Raw genomic sequence first — 21,606 nt, forward strand, 5'->3', positions numbered from 1 at the left:
TGTATTAAAGTAGGGTCCTACAGTGCCCAGGGCCTGGCCCTTCAGGCAGTATTTTTTCAGAGGTTGTTACTTGCTGTCTGTTGTGACTTTGGTTATTTTATTGCCCTACTCAGAGAGATATTTTGGACCCTCCACCAGGTGTGCTTTGATTTCTTCCTGGGAGTAGCCCTGTAAAGGAAAACAGATAGACAAACAGGAGACAAAAACACACAAAGACACAAACAAAAAGCACAAACAAAAAACTAAAGACTAAAAACAAAAAACCCCAAAACACCTACTACAAGTAAAGAATACGGTGGAGGTGGTGCTGATGGAAGAGCACATACAAAGAGAGAAATGACAGGGGGAAGGGGGAGAAAAAATAAACATTGACTAGGCAGAGAGACTAAAAGGCTTAATCACGAGAGAAAGGAAAATAAAGGAGGGTGGCAAACGAAACGAAGATAAAGTTACTCAGAGAAACTATTTGTCTTGATTATTCCAGAGAAGGAGAAAGGAGTGTAAAGAAGGAGGTGTAGAACATGTATCAAGACACTGGATTAAATATGTCTGTTTAGACAAACCAGTAACCAGAGTAACCAGCCTATGGGAGGGAAGAGATAAGGAGGAGAAATGGTGGGGGTGGGGAGGGGAGATTTCTATATATCCAGAATTGACCTAGAGTGAATACAGGCAATGCTACAGCGCTTGTCAGGAGGAGCTGTCCACAGGGCCTGTGCCGCTCTGGTGGATATGCAGTTACCCAGTGAGAAGGGGCGTCGTTTGGTGTAGTTTGGACCCACCTCCCCTATGGGCGGGGGAGTGATCCCTGAGGCCCAGTCTTGGTGGTGGTGGTGGCAGTGGGGAGGAATGGTGATTCCCCCCAGTCTCTTCCTCAGGGAGCCAGACGCAGTGGACTCTGAGTCATCCTCGCTGTGCCCCGGGTGCAGATGGGGTGGTCCTTCTCACTCTGCCAACTCCCCTGACCCCGCGCTTGGCTAGGATTCAAAGTCCTGCTGTGTGTGCTCTGGCACTGGGGAAGCGCCTCTCAGTGCGCAGGGTATGTGGTTCCGTCTGGCTTTGTCTGTGACCCTGCACTTCCGGGAGGACCACCTTCTCCTACTGCGGAATGAGCCGCTGCCCTCGCTACCCCCGCTGTGGCAGACGCAGGCAGACTTTGTCTTTTCTCACAGCACTCCAGGGAGATGGCTGCCTTTTCCTACTGCAGACTGTACCCTAGGCCCAGCCACTGAGCCCCAGGGGTGGCAGACGCAGGCAGGCTTTGTACTATCCCGCAGCCCTCCAGGGAGGGAACCACTTTCTCCAACTGGGGACTGAGCCCATGACCTACCACCTCACCCAGGCCTGGCTCCCCTCCTCCTCAGGTGCACGAATAGGGAGCCGGCCCTAGTCAGTAGAAAGCCCCACAGTTAGAGATCGGATCCCAATTAGTCTCAGTCCAAGGTCTTTCTCCTGCCCAGATATGGACCTACACTTCCTTAGCCGCTCGCTCTCTTCCCTTTGTCTCTCCGCAGAAGGGGGTCCTTCCCCTCCATGCGCACTTGGCTTTTTTTTATCTCCCCCAGTTCACAGTCATTCACTTATCTTTTTTCCAGTTTTCCCATTTTCTTCCTAGTAAATTCAGTCTCTTTTCCTCCCAGGCTCTAGTGTTCAAAGTCCTTTGACTTCTGCACTTCTTTGAGAGATGCAGGAAGTATGGATCCCCCTACTTCTCCATGTTGGCCCCTCCTCTCTCCCCAACTTTGGTTCTGTTGATTAAAAGGTCCTCTAGACTTTTCAGTTTCCAAAAATAAGACTAATTTTTTACTCATCGATGATATACAACAGCAGTTACCTTTCACAAGAGGGAAAGACCATCATTCCTCTTCCATTTTCTCTACCACATATACCATCTTTAGTAACCCATCACTCTCACATGAAAATCTCATTCAGTGTCCCGACCTACTGTTTCATGACCATCTATCTGATAGAGTAATCCTTGCCTCTAATAAAATGAACAAAGGCTCTTAATGATACCATTGAATCCAGAGAAGTGCCTACAACCACAGAAAACATGGCAATTTAGATAATAGCTTTATATCTATTCCCTGCCACTCCCCATGCTCTCAAATTTATACTGTATCTTAAAATTAGCATCCTAGTTTTTCCAGGTTATAGAGTATGAGTAAGCACCACCTACCTAATCAATTAGGTTCCTTTCACCTTACCATTTCTTCCTGAGACCACTGTGGTTGACAAGTAAAACACATGTAATGAAAGTGTAACATCCATGGACTCCAAACTTGAGGCTTTAAGTCCTCAATAATACTATAGCCTCAAGGAATATCAAATTGAGAGAGAGAAAGAGAGCGTGAGTGGGGGAGGGGCACAGAGGGAGAAGCAGAATCCAGAGCAGGTTCCAGGCTCTGAGCTGTCAGCACATAACCTGATGCGGGGCTCAAACCCATGAACTGTGAGATCATGACCTGAGCTGAAGTCAGACGCTTAACTGACAAAACCACCCAGGTGCCCCAAGAATAGCAAATGTAGTAAAAAAAAACTATAGGGGTGCCTAGCTGGCTCAGTCGGAAAAGCATGTGACTCTTGATTGTGTGGTTGTGAGTTTGAGTCCCATGATGCATGTAGAGAAGAAAATAAAATCTTTCAAAGAGATTTAAACAGAAGATGATTAGGTCTTTCCAGATACACTTGTTGCATTGACACACTTCATCTCATGAATTTAAATAATTTTAATTTTCTGTGGAATTTAACACCTAACATTGATTAATGCTCAAAATAAACCTAGTTCCCCCCAGTATGAATTTTCTTATGGTAGTCCACTGAGAGAATTGGCTGAATAAATTATCACTTTCATTACGTTTGTAATGTTTCTGTCCAGTATGAATTCTTTGTTGTAAATTCTTTCAGGACCAAAAGTTGTACATTTTTTTTAAATTATTATTGGAAGTCTGTACCTCTTAATCCCATTCACTTATTTTTACCCTCCACCCCAAAGTTGTACACTTTTATAAAGCTGATCACACTCATTACATTTGTAAGGTTTCTCTCTAGAAAAAATTATGTTCCCCAAGGTATAACCTTGTATAAGCCTTGCCATACATTCCATTTGTATGGTTCAGAGATTATATTCTGATACCAGGTGAGGTGTGAGCCATGGTAACAAGTTTTGCCACGTACATTAGTTTCATATGTTAACTCTCCTTGATGGAATCTGTGATGCTGAGTACAGCTTGAACACTTGCTCACTTTATTTGCAAGTTTTCTTTCTACCAGGAGTTCTTTGATGACCCCAAAGCTGAAGCTTTGAATAAATGCACCACCACACATATTAGGTTTACTGTGTTTCTTTTCATGATGTGTTTTCTGATGCCTCATAAGTTTTGCAATTGGGCAAAAGCTTTGCCACACTCATTTATAAGGTTTCTCTCCAGTATGGATTTTCTTATGCTGAGTAAGATGTGATCATTCCACGAGAGGCTTTGCTACACTCATGACATTTGTTTCTCTCCAATATGCATTCTCTCATGACACCAAAGGTCTGAATGTTTGATATAAGCCTTACCACATTTATTACATTTATAAGGTTTTTCTCTCATATGAATTCTTCGATGTCTCGTAAGGCTTGAACTTCGGATAAAATCCTTGTCACACACATTACATTTGTATGGTTTCTCTCCAGTGTGTATTTTCCGGTGTGTATTAAGGGTTGCAAAATGGGTAAATGCTTTGCCACACTCATTACATTTGTAAGGTTTCTCTCCAGTATGAGTTCTCTCATGACCCCAAAGGTCTGAACGTTTGATAAAAGCCTTATCACACTTACTACATTTATAAGGTTTCTCTCCTGTATGAATTCTCTGATGTGCCATAAGGTTTGAACTTTGGATAAAATCCTTGTCACACACGTTACATTTGTGTGGTTTCTCTCCAGTGTGTATTTTCTGATGCCTAGTAATGGATGCAAATTGGGTAAATGCTTTGCCACACTCATTACATGTGTAAGGTTTCTCTCCAGTATGGATTTTTCTATGTTGAGTAAGATTTGAACGCTCAGCAAAGGCTTTGCCACACTCGCTACATTTGTAAGGTTTCTCTCCAGTATGAGTTCTCTCATGACCCCAAAGGTCTGAACGTTTGATAAAAGCCTTATCACACTTACTACATTTATAAGGTTTCTCTCCCGTATGAATTCTCCGATGTGCCATAAGGCTCGAACTTTGGTTAAAAGCCTTGTCACACACGTTACATTTGTGTGGTTTCTCTCCAGTGTGTATTGTCTGATGCCTAGTAAGGTTTGCACATTGGGTAAATGCTTTGCCACACTCGTTACATTTGTAAGGTTTCTCTCCAGTATGGATTTTCTTATGTCGAGTAAGATTTGAACGGTCTGTAAAGGCTTTGCCACAGTCATTACATTTGTAAGGTCTCTGTCCACAATGAATTCTCTCATGACTCATGAGATTTGAGCTTTTGCTAAAAGCCTTCCCACAGTCATTACATTTGTAAGATTTTCCTCTAGCATAACCTCTCCTGTATTGTGCAGGTAATAAAGGGTATTTAAAAATCTTCCTAGATTTATTCCAAATGTTTTTGGTACTGGGAGGAATTCCTTGAAGTGGTGAGACTGAGGAACCATTGCTGACAGACTTCTCAGTTGGATTACATTCATACATTTTCTCCTCACTGTGAAATCTCTGCAGTTCAGCCCGATGTGCCTGCAAACTTAATCCAATTCTATTTTCCAAGCAGTTTACGTACTGGTTTCCAGCACCAATTCTGTTATTGTCTAGTTTTAACAAAGTCCTTATAAATGGCTCACCACCCATGAAATACTGGTATGTATTATTTCTTACAGAAACACTCTGCTTTTCAGGAAGAGTAACTGAGGACTGATTAAGTTGCTGGTCTTTTCTACAAATGAGATTTTTGTTATGGGTCAAAGGCACTTTATAATTTCTTGTATCATATCCGCACTGACTTTCAAACTCATGCATATCTTCCCAGACTTCCTGGAGATCAAAATCCTTGATTTCATGACTTCCATTTCTCTCCAATATCACTAAGTGGTAAAATTCTCCTTTATTAATATCCTCTGTTGGTGATAATTCCTTGATTGCAAATCCATCGGAAGGGATTCCTATTAAAGAGAGTTGGAAGGTAAATATTTTATACTGAATTACATAATTACACAACCAAATAATACTTTATACTGAACACAGTAAGTTTTTCAAGGATGGTCTTCAAACACTATCGTAATAATCAATGTTTTTAAGTTTGCTTTTTATAAATTTTTCCATATTAATAATTTCTCCGATTTTAAGGTAATTTTTCCAAACACACATTATACACTATCCATATTTTTTGGCCATATAACTGGATAATGAAATGATACTTCGTGATTACAGAGCTCATCTATACACTGGCTATTATATAACCGTGCATGAAATCATAGAGATGTTTATCTTCCTTAATTCCTAATCTTTATAAAAATGTATTTATCTCAAGCTGTTATTTCATAATTCAGTGATTCTCAACATATCTTTGATTTCTCCTACTGTGTGTTCCTTATGGAATGTAAATTCTGTCTTCAGTTTTCAAGGAAGAATTCTTTAGAATTCCAGAGACTATTATTTTGTGTAACTGTGATTACTCACTAACTTAACCTGCTAGATTATCGATTTTCAGATTGTAATACACAGGTTTCTTATAATAGTGTCTTGTTCTTTTCATCATATCCTCATACATTATTAAACACACATCATTATTAAACACCAGATCAAGTTGCAGTCATCAGCAATTTGTACTGTGTATGAATAGGGGTTTTTCTTCAGTGTGGGGAGGGGCAGGACATGTGGAAACTTAGGTGCTTTGGTGCTCAAAATTAATATACCTGGAGATACCAGTATAGTTTCTTAGCTCAATAAAAAATCTGAGGAAAGGCCAGGACTTGGATTCAGAAAAGCAAGAGTGAAGCCCAAGGAGTAACAGGCCATGTGGTGACCGTGCTTGTGCTTGCACATTTATGGGAACATGGTTGTGTTGTAAGTTAAACGCCTGACCTTGGTGAAAGGAACTGATTTAGCAACAGGCATAATACGGACTCATCCTGTAAGAATGTATAGTATTGGTATGAGGTGAAAGTGGAAAATATCAAAAAGGAGACAGTATGGTGTTATAGGAAGACTGTAGACTGACATCTGTTTCAGCATTTGTTCTGAAAAGTATCAAACTGAATAGCCCATGAATTCCATTTCTAGGTACTCAAGAGAACTATTTAATATATACATGTTCCAGGAGACACATACAAGAATTATTTTTTAAAGTTTATTTACTTAGAGTAAGAGGGAGAGTGGGGGAGGGGCAGAGAGAGAGAATCCCAAACAGGCTCCACACTGTCAGCACATAGCCCAATGCAGAGCTCAAACTCTTGAACTGTGAGATCATGACCTGAGCCCAAATCCAGAGTCAGATGCTAAACTGACTGATCCATCCAGGTGCCCCAAAATAATGTATTATTATATAAAAAGCTATGGCAAATCAATTTCATGATATTTCTGTGACTAAGGCAGTAACTTTAAAAAACCACAAAAAAAGTATGGTCTCACGGTATCATAGAATGCCATAGATTTAGTTGAAGACAATGTGTGTTATAACAATGAACTGTCACTCCACATGTATGGGAATGGCCAAAATCCAGAACACTAACACTGAATACTAGTGGGGATATGGAGCAGTAAGAACTCTCATTCACTGCTGGTGGGAATCCAAAATGGTATGCCACTTTGGAAGACTGCAAGTTTCTTACAGAATTAAACATACTACTAAATGTTGTCTAGTAGTCATACTCTTTGGTATTTACAAAAATAAGTTGAAAATTTACGTCCACTTAAAAACCTACACACAAAATAGAAAAGTCCTGTATTTGTATGGAACCACAAGAGAACCCAAATGCTAAAGCATCTTGAGAGAGAAGAACGAAGCTAGAGGAATCACATTCCCAATTTCAAACTCCCTGATTACAAAGCTGTGGTAATTAAAACAGTATGGTATTAGCATAAAAATAGATACACAGATCAACAGAACAGAACAGAGCCTAGAAATAAACTCACACACATGGTCAATTAACTTACAACGAAGAAGACATGACTGTACAATGGGGGAAAGTCCAATCTCTTCAATCGATGGTTTGGGAAAACGGGACAGCCAGAGGCAAAAGCGTGAAACTGGACCACTGACTGACACCATACACAAAAATTAACTCAGAATGGATTAAAGACTAAATCTAAGACCTGAAACCATAAAACTCCTAGAAGAAAAGATAGAGGGTAAGAAGCTCCTTGACACAGGTCTGGAGAAATTTTTTTGTTTTTTTGACTCTTGATGCCAAAAGAAAAAACAAGAGCAAAAATAAGTGGGACTACATCAAACTAAAAAGTGTCTGCACAGCAAAGGAAACACTTTTTCAACAAAATGTAAAATTAGCAAATGATGTATCTGATAAGGGACTAATAATCCAAAACAGCCCAAAAATGCTCAAATGATCCAATTTAAGAAATGGGCAGAAGAGCTGAATAGACATTTTACAAAGACCTAGAGGTGGCCAACAGGACCATGAAAAGATGCTCAACGTCATTCATCACCAGGGAAATGCAAATCAAAACCACAGTGAGGTATCATTTCACACCTATTAGAATGGCAGTTATTAAAAAGACAAGAATAACAAGCATTGGTGACAGGGTGGGGAATTTGTGCAGTGGTGGTGGGAGATGAAATGGTATAGCCAAGAGAACTACTGTGTGATCCACCAATTCTACTTCTGAGTATTTATCTGAAGAAAACAAAAATACTAAGTCAAAAAGAAGCATTCTGATGTTCACTGCAGCACTATTTATAGTAGTTGAGATACAGATACAATCTAAGTGTCCGTTGATGGGTGAATGGATAAAGTTGTGTATATATAACACAATATTATCCAGCCATAAAAAAGAAAGAATCTGTGACAACATGGATGGACCTTGAGAACATTATGCTAAGAGGAATGAGTCAAAGACGAATACAGTATGATTTCTCTTATATGTGGAATCTTAACAAAACAACCTCTCTTAGTAGATACAGAGAACAGACTGGTGGTTACTACAGGCAGGAAGTTGAGGGGACAGTGGCAGAAACGGGTGAAGGGATCAAAAGGTTAAGAAAAAAAAAGGGATGCCTAGCTGGCTCACTTGGTAGAGCATGCAACCCTTGACCTTGTGGTGGTGAGTTCAAACCCCACAATGGGTGCAGAGATTACTTAACATCAAAACTTGCTGCTGCCTCTTTAGTTCTTAAAACAACCTAAACAAAACACCACCCAAATTTATTAATATGGTGCTTTCCGTATATCAGGAATGCAATAAACATCTGTGGAACGATACATGTTTTTCCTACAGAAAAGCTAACTTTTCCTACAGAAAAGCACAGTAAGCTGTGCTGTATTTCAACTACATCTAATTTTGGATTTTCACTTTTTGGAATTATCCACATCATGACTTCCTCCTAATTAATGCACAATGGCCCGACCCTAAGAAGCCAGGATGGCCCAGGAAAGAAAGAGATAAACTTTAGCTCTACTTTTATTAGACAGATACTACATTTTGTTTGTCTCCTGAGAAGTTCTCTCTAGGACACAAAATAGAAATGGAAAGTAAACAGGTCCTGGGGTCTGCACTATAGAGGCCTCAGCTCTGACCTGTATGGAATGAGAACCAAGAGAGATCAGGGAAAAGATTCCTTAGGGACAGCCATCCCAGTCCCTCTCAAACCATGGCACCAGTATGGTCAGAGGGGCCAGGTAACACCATTGTAGGTCCTAACAGTGGGAGTTTAGACGTGTACACATTTGATTTACACATCTGAATAACAGAATGAGAAGTGTGGGGGTGGGGGGTGAGGGAGGCTTTTCTTTGAAAGCTCATAAGGAATGAACTTGTATTTTCCCACAGATCCTTCCCAAACAGTATTTACTGGAGCCGTTTACTCTGTGCCCATCTAAGCTCTGACTTGTGCTCACATCTCCAATACATTCCCACCTGTCTGGATTTCCCCAAATATTCAGGTCACTTTCCACAGTCCAGGGCTCTTTCCCTGCTTCGAAAATGGAGATGATATTCAGCTCAAGAAGAGATTTCCATTTATAAAGAAAAACAGATCTGCTTTGCTCTTCCAGAATACATTCCCAGCTTGTTGTTCAACAAAGAAAGGACATTCAGTATATGTGGGTATAGAAACATATTTCAAAAAGTAGTCAACTGAGTGCCTGAATGCTTAAGGATTATTTTAGGTACGCAGAGATCTGGTTCTTTCCAAGAAATACTGAACCAAAAGCACAAGGGTAAAACCACAGAATCAGATATTTTTAAAAATTCACCGTAAGGTTTCCTTTTCTTTCCCCAACTTTAAGTAACTTTATTGTCTCTGAGCCTTATCTTTAATGATGTCAGTGAAATTGGACTTACTAAGACTTTCAGGGTTTTTACATCCTATTCCCCAGACTTCTAGATGGTTATTTAAATTCTAGTTAGTTAACAAACAGTATAGTATGGGTTTCAGTAGAATTTAGTGATTCATATAACATATAATACCCAGTGCTCGTCATCACCATTTCCCTCCCATAAGGTTTTCTGACTAATGTTCTGCAACCACCTAAACAAGCAGGAGTGCAGAACTTCTGAAGGAAAGGGAAGTTAAGAGTCCATTTGCCACATTATGATGCCTTTCCATTCTCCATCAAAACGGCTGCAATCACTCCCTAAAGAACAGGGATTTGAAACTCCTATGATCAAGTCAGGGACTCTCAAAAGGAAATGCAAACACATAAAAAGTAATTACCGACTTCTGGAGGGAAGTTATCTTCACCCAGGGAGACCAGGTTCCTGTAGTTCTCCAACATCACGTCCCTGTACAAGGTCCTCTGAGCGGGGTCCAGGCACTCCCACTCCTCCTGAGAGAACTCTATGGCTACGTCCCTGAATGTCAACCGTCCCTGAGAAGAAAAGACATTTCACCAAGTGGACAGGGAAAGTGTTCTTATTTGACACAAAATTAGGGAAGCACAGATGTGTAAAGATGGACTTGGCTAGAGTGAGTATTCTTTGATTTGTGTAAGATAATTTTGAAGAGATACAGTTAACATAAAATTAGCCATTTTAAAGTACCATTCAGTGACAGTGCATTCACAATGTTGCATAAACCTCACCTCTGTCTAGATAGAAAACATTTTTATCAGCCCCAAAGGAAATCCTTTACCCATTAAGCAGGTGCTTCCTATTGCCCAGTCCCTGGCAACCACTAATGCTTTGTCTCTGGATTTACTGATTTTGGATCTTTTCATGTGAATGGAATGGCATCAAAAATGTGACCGTTTGCATCTGCCTTCTTTCACTTAGAATAATGTTTGGGGTTCATCCATGATATAGTATGCATCAGTGGTCCATTTCCTTTCTTCTGCCTGCAGAGTATTCCATAGCAGGACTAGACCATATTCACTCAACTGCTGATGGGCATTTGCTTGTTACCACCTTTGCCTGATGTTAATAAGTTGCTGTGAACTTTCAAGTACAAGTAAGTTTGAGTATTTGTTTTCAGTTCTTTTGGTTATATACCTAGGAGTGGAATTACTGGGTCACATGGTTTAATATTTTGAGAATTGGCCACACTGTTTTCTGCAGCAGCTACAACAGCTTAACAGCAATGTGTCATGATTCTAATTAGAATCTTTACATCTTGGGGCGCCTGGGTGGCTCAGTCGGTTAAGCCTCCGACTTCAGCTCAGGTCACGATCTCACGGTCCGTGAGTTCGAGCCCCACGTCGGGCTCTGGGCTAATGGCTCAGAGCCTGGAGCCTGCTTCTGATTCTGTGTCTCCCTCTCTCTCTGCCCCTCCCCCATTCATGCTCTGTCTCTCTCTGTCTCAAAAATAAACGTTAAAAAAAAAAATTTAAAAAAAAAAAGAATCTTTACATCTTTACCAACACTTATTTGTTGTTGTTGTTGTTGTTGTTGTTTTACAATAGTCATCCTAGTGGGTATGAAATGATAACTCATTTGGTTTTGACTCTGCATCTTACTAATGACTACTTTCATCGAACACCTCTTCTTGTGCTTGTTTCATTTGTGTATCTTCTATGGAGAAAGGTCTATTAAAATACTTTGACTATTTTGCAAATTGGGCTCTTTGTATTTTGGTTGTTGAGTTGTAGAGAAGTTCTTCATATATTTCTAGGTTCTGCACCCTTACTAGATTTGTGATTTGCAAATTATTTCCTCCCATTTGGTAGACTGTTTCACTCATGTGATAATGTCTCAATGCACAGACATGATTGTGACGAATACCAATTTATCTACTTAGTCATTTTCTCTTTTGCTTTTGGTATCATATATAAAAATCCACTGCCAACCCTAAGGTCATGAAGATTTACCTCTATGTTTTCATCTAAGACTTCTATAGTTTTAGCTCTTACCTGTAGTCTTTTGATTAATTCTGAATTTATTTACTTATATGGTAGGAGGTAGTTTCAGTTTCATTGACACAAGGATATCCAGTTGTTCCAGTACCATTAAAGAGACTATTCTTTTTTCCACTGTTTTTGGCAGACTTGTAAAAGGGAATGGATTGCAGACGTATGGGTTTACTTGTGGACGCTCAATTCTATCACTTTGATCTGTATTTCTAGCCTCTGCTGGAATTATAGTTTTGATTACTCAAAGTTATTGTAGTCAGGTTTGATGTCAAGAATTCTAAGTCCTCCGATATTGTTCTTTCTCATATTTATTTTCGTTATTTGGTGTCCTTACCAATTCTATGTGAGTTTTAGAACCAGGTTTCCCATTTGGGCAAAACATGCTGTTGGGGTGTTCTAAGGACTGCATTACCCTTTATATTGCTCTGGGGAGTACTGCCATTTTAAGGTCTTCTAAGCCACAAGCACAGGATATCTTGACATTTGTTTAGGTTTTCTTTAATTTTCCTCAACAACTTTGTATGAAATTTCAGTGTGTGTAAATCTTCCATTTCCTTGGTTAAATTTATTCCCATTTGTTTTCTTGCTCTTCTAAATGGAACTGTTTACTTACTGTCCATTTGTTGATTGCTCCTGTACAGAAACACAACCTGAATTTTGAGTGTTAATATTGTATTCTGTAACTTCAGTGAATTCATTCTAATAGTTTGAGGATTCTTATTTCTTTTTTTTATATGAAATATAATTTATTGTCAGTTTGGTTTCCATACAACACCCAGTGCTCATCCCAAAAGGTGCCCGCCCTCCTCAATGCCCATCACCCACTTTCCCCTCTCCCCCACCCCCCACCAACCCTCAGTTTGTTCTCAGTATTTAAGTCTCATGGTTTGCCTCCTTCCCTCTCTCTAACTACCCCACCCCCCCATGGTTCTCTGTTAAGTTTCTCAGGATCCACATATGAGTGAAAACATATGGTAACTGTCTTTCTGAGGATTCTTATTTCTAAATATAAGATCATGTACACTATGAGTGGAGATCGTTTGATTTCTTTTCCAATTCTGACACATTTTATTTATCCTCTGTATTTTCTCTAATTAAAGTTTCCCATACAGTGTTGATATGTGGTAGCACAGTGGGGCATATGTGTTTTGTTCTTGATATTAGGGGGAAGTTTTCAGTTGTTCACCAATGAGTATGATGTTAGCTATGGAATTTTTATAATATTCTTTTTCGGACTGATCAGGTTCCCTTCTATTCCTAATTTTGAGTGCAATGTTTTTGGTGAGTGGAATGTTCTATATATATCTGCTGAGTTTAGCTGGTTTAGTGTTGCACAGTGCTCTATTACTGATGTCTGGTGGTTCTGTCCATTATTAAAAAGGGAACACTGAGGTCTCCCTCTGTTATAGTAGATCTCTTTTTTTGCTTCAAAAAATTGGGGGCTTTGCTGTTATATACATATCATTTGTAGTTGTTTTATCTTCGTGATGGACTGACTCTTTTTTCAATATAGAATGTCCTTCAACATCTTTAGTAGCAATTTTACAACTTAAAGTCTATTTGGTCTGATATGTGTATAGCTACTCAGGTAGGTTTCATGACTATCTGCAAGGAATGTCTTTTTCCATCCTTCCACTTTCAACCTATTTGTGTATCTAAAGCGAGCCTTGGGGCGCCTGGGTGGCTCAGTTGGTTAAGCTTCCAACTTTGACTCAGGTCAAGATCTCATGGTTTGTGGGTTCGAGCCCCACATCGGGCTCTGTGCTGACAGCTCAGAACCTGGAGCCTACTTCAGATTCTGTGTCTTCCTCTCTCTCTGCCCCTCCCCCACTCGTGCTCTGTCTCTCTCTCTCTCTCTCTCCCCCAAAAATAAAATAAACATTAAAATTTTTTTTAAAAAGCTGACTGATTGAGGCGCCTGGGTGGCTCAGTTGGTTAAGCGGCCGACTTCGGCTCAGGTCATGATCTCGCGGTCCGTGAGTTCGAGCCCCACGTTGGGCTCTGTGCTGACAGCTCAGAGCCTGGAGCCTGTTTCAGATTCTGTGTCTCCCTCTCTCTCTGACCCTCCCCTGTTCATGCTCTGTCTCTCTCTGTCTCAAAAATAAATAAACGTTAAAAAAATTTTTTTAAATAAAAAAATTAAAAGCTGACTGATTATGTGCTTGCCAGGGATCTCCATGCATTTGTCACACTTGAAGTTAATTGAGTTTTTTGGATGTGTAGGTTGTTTTGACATATTGGGGAGGTTTTCAACTCTTATTTCTTCAAATATTCTTTCTGCCCTTTCTTTGTCTTATCCTTCTAGGACTCCTATTACATGTATATCAGTATTCTTGATAGTGTTTGACGATTTCTTAGTCTCCTGTCATTTTTCTTCTTTTTTTCCCTTTTATTTTTTTTCTCCCTTTCTTCTGCTTACACTTGATAATTTCAGTTAACTTATGTTTAGGTTCACTGATTCTTTATTCTTATTGTCCATCTATTGTCCATTCACCCTCTAGTGAATTTTGAATTTTGGCTATTATACTTTTTTAACTCCTGAATAACTATTCCATCCCTTTCTATTTCATCTGTCTCTTTACTGATATTTTCTATTTGTTGAAACATTATTCTCCTACTTCTTAGATGTTTTCCATGTTTTCCTTTAGCTGAGGATGTTCAAGACAGTTGATTTAAAAATCTTTATTTAGTAAGTGGAACGTCTGTGCCTCCTCAGAAAGAGTATCTTTAACCTGGTAATCATGCTTAAGCTGTACAATCTTTTTCTTTTCTTTTTTTTTTTTTAAATGTCTATTGGTTTTTGAGAGAAAGACAGAATGTGAGCTGGGGAGGGGCAGAGAGAGGGAGACACAGAATCCGAAGTAGGCTCTAGGCTCTGACCTGTCAGCACAGAGCCCCACGTGGACCTCTTATTCATTAACCATGAGATCATGACCCGAGCCCAAGTCGGACACCTTATCGACCTAGCCAACCAGGCACCCCATAACAATTTTAAGATACCCTTAGATGTCTGTAGTGAAGTCAGCCTGCTGAGAAGCCACCACCATGGCATTCTTTGAAACAGTAAGAAATTGTAAAGGACCCATGTTTCTTCATTTAGTGAATGCTCCAATGAGGATCTAAAAAAGCAGTTATCTCTACGTTTACTAACATGAGAACAACTTCAAGACATATGGTATGTAAATATTTCAATTTGCAGAGTAAAATATGATGATAAAACATTTAGTGAAGAATATTTTCTAAAATCACATTACAATATGTAAATACATTTTTAGAAGATTTGCACTAAAGAGAACATCGGTTCCTGATGAAGACAATCCGTGATGGTGAAAGATGTGAGAGGGAATGGTTATTTTACTTATTAGTTTCTAAGATGTACCACTGTGTGGAACTGAACCACAAAAATATATACTAGAGGGGTTTAATACAAAAAAAAAATTTAACAATTATTAGTAAAATGAAAATTGAGCACCAGCCTCTCTGATGACCGAAAGTTCTGGTCCTATGTCAGGCTAAGTTATAAACATTTTTATTTAAAAGATCTATGACATAAGAGTTCCTGAAAGAATACCACACATGGTCTTTATGAGATGGATGTGCTATAAATAATTTAAAGAACACTTACTGTTAGAAAAGTAGGTTGATTCTACATTTTAAAACTAATTGTGTTAACAAAACAAAACTCTCTATTCCTTATCCATACTTTGAACTTCCCATTCTATTCCAAAGTATTAATATTTGGGAGTCAGAAGCACACTGATTCCCTCGTTTAACATCAAAAGGCATTTGTAAAATCAGACAAAGCAAATTTCCCCATCAGTCTTATTTTCCAGGGTTTCTCAAGTACTTGTGAGCATTAATATATTACTTACGTATGTAATCTCTTTAATCCTGGTTTATTTATATGAGCTGAATGGGCATCTAGAAGGAGTCTCTGAAGAATCCTACTGCCCAACCTCAAGGACACGACAGCCCACTTCCCCCATCTCTAGTTCTTGCCTGCGAAGAAACTCCTTCACAGGATAACCACTTAAAAGGAGCCTCTTCCCAAGTTCCATGTCACTGGGTCACAGTGAGATGGAATCTGCATGGAGATGAGAGGAGACTGGGAGAAGGCCCTGGGTGTGAGTAAACACTGTAGGCAGGACAACTCTGAGATGGAGAAGATTAATGAGTCCAAAATGTGACATTTTAGGAAGAACAATCATCGAAAAATATGACTTTTACCTGGAAAAGAGCCATTCCTCCTTTTTTTTCCCCCTCTTCTTCTGGTCTTCCTTCTCAGGTAAGGTTATACTGTGTGACAAAAAGTATGTTGTTTAATGTTTAGAATCAAGATATCCTCTTCCTCTGCCACAGCATGCATATAGAGTATGCATACAGAGAGCACCTTACTATGGGAAAAAGACAGACCTTTGCTGCCCACTGCAACAGAAGGGATGCAGGGAGAATAAACTCCTATATGGAGTCCAACAAGTGCATTTGTCAAGCATTTCTTCAGAAAGCCCTCCCCTCCTGCTGAAACGTACACACTCTACTGAAACTGCATTGTCTTGTCTACCTGGCACTCAGCCTAAGGGAACTCCCTCATTCAAGTTCTTGGCTCCTCCCTAGGAAGCCAGCATCCAATGAATGGTTGATGGAAGACACAGAAGCCTGTCCATGCCATCAATTTGGAACAAGTTGCCACCTGAGCTCCAAAGCTCCCTGGTTACTACACTCTGAGTTTAGATCTTTGTCCTCATGGTGATGGGAAGCCATGAGAAGGTTTAATGTCAAAAGATGACACAAATTTTTAAGATATAGCTAAGACACACAGAGAGGGTGGAGCTGACAGAGGCATGTCTCTCTCTCTAAGACTATTCTGCCTCTTTCTAAGTGGTTTTTATTATTTTTGGAAATGGGTCACATTGTAAACTCTAATAATAACTGCATACCCTCATCCAGAAAACTGCCAACACAAAACACACCCAACTTTGAAAATCATTTCAGGGATCTTATTAGCTCAGGTTCAGAATTTTTGGTCTGTCATCTCCATGTTACAGGTAGGTACACTGGGGCTCAGAAGGGGAGTAATTTTACCAAGTTACCCTTAAGAAGTTTGAGTTGAATGAGCAGAACTGGGTGTAAGTAAATTCTGAAATGATGGCCTGGATAGCTTTAAGCAGAAAGGGCTTGTCCTGGCATCCTAATCAGCAAGGAGGAAGTCAAACTTTCACTCTTTGCAGATGACTTGTACTTTATATGGAAATCCCAAAGATTCCACCAAAAAACTGCTAGAACTGATCCATGAATTCAGCAAAGTCTCAGGATATAAAATTAATGCACAGAAATCAATTGCATTTCTTTTTTTTTTTTAATGTTTATTTTAGAGACAGAGAGAGAGGCAGAGCATGAGGAAGGGAGGGGCAGAGAGAGAGGGAGACACAGAATCCGAAGTAGGCTCCAAGCTCTGAGCTGTCAGCACAGAGCCTGACGCAGGGCTCAAACTCAAAAACAGGGAGATCATGACCTGAACTGAAGTCAGACACTTAACGGACTGAGCCACCCAGGTGCCCCTAACTGCATTTCTATACACCAATCATGAAGCAGCAGAAAGAGAAATCAAGGAATCGATCCCATTTACAACTGCACCAAAACCCATAAAATACCTAGGAATAAACCTAACCCAAGAGGTGAAAAATCAATACCCTGAAAACTATAGAAAGCTTACAAAAGAAACTGAAGACACCAAAAAAAAAAAAAAAAAAAAAAGGAAAAATATTCCACATTCATGGATTGGAAGAACAAATATTGTTAAAATGTCAATACTACCCAAGGCAATCTACATATTCAATGCAATCCCTATCAAAATAATACCAGCATTCTTCACAGAGCTAGAAAAAACAATCCTACAATTTGTATGAAACCACAAAAGACCCCAAATAACCAAAGCAATCCTGAAAAAGAAAACCAAAGCTGCAAATATCACAATTCCAGACTTCAAGCTGTGTTACAAAGCTGTAATCAGCAAGACAGTATGGAACTAGCACAAAAACAGACCCACAGATCAATGGAACAAACTAGAGAACCCAGAAATGGACCCACAAACATATGGCCAACTAATCTTTGACAAAGCAGGAAAGAATATCCAATGGAATAAAGACAGTCTCTTCAGCAAGTGGAGCTGGGAAAACTGGACAGTGACATGCAGAAGAAATCTGGACCACTTTCTTACACCATACACAAAAATAAATTCAAAATGGATGAAAGACCTAAATGTAAGACAGGAAGCCATCAACATCCTCCAGGAGAAGGCAGGCCAAAACCTCTTTGACCTGGCCGCAGCAACTTCTTACTCAACATGTCTCCAGAGGCAAGAAAAACAAAAACAAAAATGAACTATTGGGACCTCATCAAAATAAAAAGCTTCTGCACAGCGAAGGAAACAATCAGCAAAACTAAAAGGCAAACAGCGGAATGAGGGAAGATATTTGCAAATGGCATATCAGATAAAGGATTAGTATCCAAAATCTATAGAGAACTTCTCAAACTCAGCACCCAAAAAACAATCCAGTGAAGAAATGAAGACATGAATAGACACTTTTCCAAAGAAGACATCCAAATGGCCAACCGACACATGAAAAAATGCTCAACTTCACTCACCATCAGGGAAATACAAATCAAAACCACAATGAGATACCACCTCACACCTGTCAGAATGGCTAACAGTAACAACTCAGGCAACAACAGATGTTGGCGAGGATGCGGAGAAAGAGGATCTCTTTTGCACTGCTGGTGGGAATGCAAATGGGTGCAGCCACTCTGGAAAAAGTATGGAGGTTCCTTAAAAAATTAAAAATAGAACTATCCAATGACCCAGCACTTGCAGTGCTACGTATTTATCCAAGGGATACAGATGTGCTGCTTCGAAGGGGGACACGCACCCCAACGTTTAAAGCAGCACTATTGACAATAGCCAAAGAATGAAAACAGCCCAATGTTCATCGACTGAATAATGGATAAAGATGTGGTATATACATATATATGTGTAGATATACATACATACATACATACACACACACACACAAGTATATATGTATATAAGTATATATATGTATATACAAGTATTATATGTATATATATAAGTGGAGTATTAACTTGGCAATCGAAAAGAATGCAATCCTGCCATTTGTAACAATATGGATGGACTAGAGTGTATCATGCTAAGTGAAATTAGCAGTCAGAGTAACACATACAACATACGACTTCACCCATATGTGGAATTTATGACACAAAACAGATGAACATAAGGGAAGGGAAGCAAAAATAATGTACAAACAGGGAGGGAGACAAAACATAAAGACTCTTAAATACAGAGAACAAACTGAGGGTTGCTGGAAGGGTGCTGGGTGGGAGGATGAGCTAAATGGGTAAGGGGTGTTAAGAAGGACACTTCTTGGGATGTTCACTGGGTTTTATATGTAGGGGATGAATCACTGGATTTTGCTCCTGAAATCATTATTGCACTACATGCTAACTGGGATGTAAATTAAAAAAAAAAAAAAAAAAAGTGTTGGTCCTAATTCCAGATTACCTTTCATATTCCTGAACAAGAAAGGCTTCTCTTTCAGGGGTTTGATCAAACCCAAGCATTTAATTCCTCTTTTCCAGAAAAGTTGTATGAAATTACAAATAGTTACAAGTCCTGGAAAACATGAAAAAGGGTCACCTGTGGGTATGAGCTCTGAGCAATCTCTGTATTATGAGATGGGCTCTGCTGGAACAAAGTTCCACATCAATCCAGACCACCTTTCAACATGTGTACAGAAAAGACAAAGGGGACTTGAGGGGATAATCTAATTAGTTGGAGACTTCAGCTTGGAACTCAGTAATGTAAAAGATCACTTAAGGGAAAAAGAGAACTGTTGAATATTAAATTAACTGCCTGAACACGTTTTGAGTGTTAAAGATTATCAACATCCTTAACGGATGTGTAAGGAAATATTATAAAGTTATTTACCAGAAATCAAAGAATGGTTCCAACATATGATAGAGTAGAAAGTATATAAAATTCATAATCTGAACAATAAAATTCAGAGGGAAAATAATTTGGAAATTAAAAAGATATCCAATGGATTCTGAGATTAAAGCCAAAACAAGTGTGAGGATACACCAAAGAATACCATGAGCCACAGAAAAAAGGGAGAGAGACAAACAGTACTGTTAATGATGGCCATTGTAAAAAAGCACCATGTGGTTATAGAAAGTCTTCCCTGGTTAACTCACTGAGCTAGTCCTCTGCCCTCTAGATGAGTAGGGGTTGCAAATGGAATTGATCTTCTGATGCAATGCTTAGAAACAGCAGATGCCTCAAACATCAGGGTTCACAACTCTCAATCTCTTCTGTATAACGAACAATTCACCAAATTTTAGATTAATGAGGTCATAAAGCCACAAATCAGTACTTCACAACTTAATATCCCCATATCCAATCAATTCAGTACTCACCTGGGTTTGGGTCCTGTGCTTTGTCTGAGACCACTACGTGTTTTCTTCTCTGTATAAGTCTCTGTGTCCTTGTTTCTTTTCTGTCCTTTTGTCCATTTCTGTGTCCCTGCCTCACTATTCCTCCTCCAACAGTCTGACCCCACTCTATTACGGCCTCTGTTTCAATCCCCGCGGTTCTTTCTCCCCACACTTTATGATGGCCTTCTAACTCCGCAGATTTCTGCGTCTTTCCCTGCCATCTCTGTCCCCACTCTGACCTCCCTGCGGCGGGGCGAAGGGCCTGCATCCACCTCCCTAGTGACGACTGTGAACGACGCGGTTGGGGGTGGACGGCAGTGGGGAGACTCGGGAGTCAGAGAAAGGTTCTGAGCAGGAAAGCGACTGTCAGGGCGATCGGGGTCTGCAAGGGCCAGAGACAGAAGGGCTGGGCCCGTACCTGCCTCAGAGCGATTTTAAACGGAAACGATGCAGAGAGGCCCGGGACCCGCCCCGAGCGACTGGGATCGGAACGTCTTATAGCCACGCCGCGAGAGGTGAAAGGGACGAGTGAGTGCAAGGATTTTACCTTCCAGGCGACCCCGAAACCTGGATGTGGAGGCGGGGCTTTAGGAGCACGGCCCCTGGTGTAAACCAGGAAAATGGAGACTCACTCACCCGAGCGCGCTGGTTGCTCCGGGCGATCCAGTTCCGGGTCTGCAGGAAAGTGCGCAAGCGCGAGCCGCTGGGCGGGGCCGAGGCGCGTCTATGACGCGGCGGGTTTAGGCGGGGCCTGGGCGTACAGTGTCCTCCCCTGCGCAGGGTCTGCTAGTCCTGTTTGTCTTTGCTGCCCCGCGGTTTCAGGTTCTGCTTTTGGATTCCTCCCTATCCCGCTGGTGTCGTTTGGAGCCAGGCTGGGCACAAGGTTAGGGAAGGGTGGGCCGCTTCTGTTGGGAGCGGCGGTATTTGACAAATTCAACACGATGCCGGGGGAAACATTTGTAGCAAGCAGTGTAGACGCGCCTCCAGCTGGGGAGGCGGAGCAGCGCGGGGACCTGAGGCTGGGGGTCCTAGTGGGTCGACTGAGAAGCGGACAGTTACAGCTCTTTGTTTAATGCAGCAAAAGCCGGGGTGGTCAGTGTCAGTGATGGACGCTACATTGCGAAATGCAAAACCGTTTTGTGGAGAATGTGCAGTTTGGTATTAACTCCCCATCAGAGCTTTTCACTGAATTGTCACTTCTCTCTACTGGCTGGACTGCTTTCCGCCCTGGGCTGTGGGAGCGAAAAGCTGGCAAGTTGCTTTAAAGGAACATTTTTGCCTCTATAAGTGTTCGTTAATGTCTTTTTCTTTAGATTTGATATTCGAATCCACACCTCTCGAGATGAATTACAAATCCAAACGTCTTTGAAACCTACCACATGGCACCTGTATTTGCTTAAGCCCTTAATTGCCAAATTTCATTGCAATTTTAATTTTTTTAAATCTTTGTTCTCGGTTATTTTGGAAGGATTTTTTTTTCCTTGAAAATTAGATTTTTAAAAATGTATTTATTTTGAGAGAGAGCACGGGAGGGAGAGCAAGCGGGGAGGGGCATTGAGCTAGATCTGCAATCCCAAGCCGGCTCTGAGCAGAGCCCTCTG

General features: G+C 40.4%; 2 protein-coding genes across 2 annotated transcripts in view; one reads left to right on the forward strand and one right to left on the reverse strand.

Moving 5' to 3' along the window:
• The window catches only part of LOC122494780 (zinc finger protein 677-like), a 57,600-nt gene extending 46,997 nt beyond the window's left edge, over positions 1-10,603 (forward strand). Inside the window, exon 7 of the mRNA XM_043600225.1 lies at positions 10,493-10,603. Coding sequence (XP_043456160.1) covers positions 10,493-10,566 — 74 coding nt within the window. The 3' untranslated portion in view covers positions 10,567-10,603. The remainder of the gene's footprint in view (positions 1-10,492) is intronic.
• On the reverse strand, positions 2,715-20,670 carry LOC122494774 (zinc finger protein 677-like). The gene is given in 7 exon segments (XM_043600212.1): positions 2,715-3,411; positions 3,413-3,456; positions 3,458-3,500; positions 3,502-5,137; positions 9,868-10,021; positions 15,725-15,793; positions 20,553-20,670. Coding segments are annotated over 6 exon segments (1,932 nt in total). The 5' UTR covers positions 15,740-15,793; positions 20,553-20,670; the 3' UTR covers positions 2,715-3,371.
• Positions 20,671-21,606: the final 936 nt, after the last annotated feature.

This window comes from Prionailurus bengalensis, chromosome E2, assembly GCF_016509475.1.
Source record: "Prionailurus bengalensis isolate Pbe53 chromosome E2, Fcat_Pben_1.1_paternal_pri, whole genome shotgun sequence".
Classification (NCBI taxonomy): domain Eukaryota; kingdom Metazoa; phylum Chordata; class Mammalia; order Carnivora; family Felidae; genus Prionailurus; species Prionailurus bengalensis.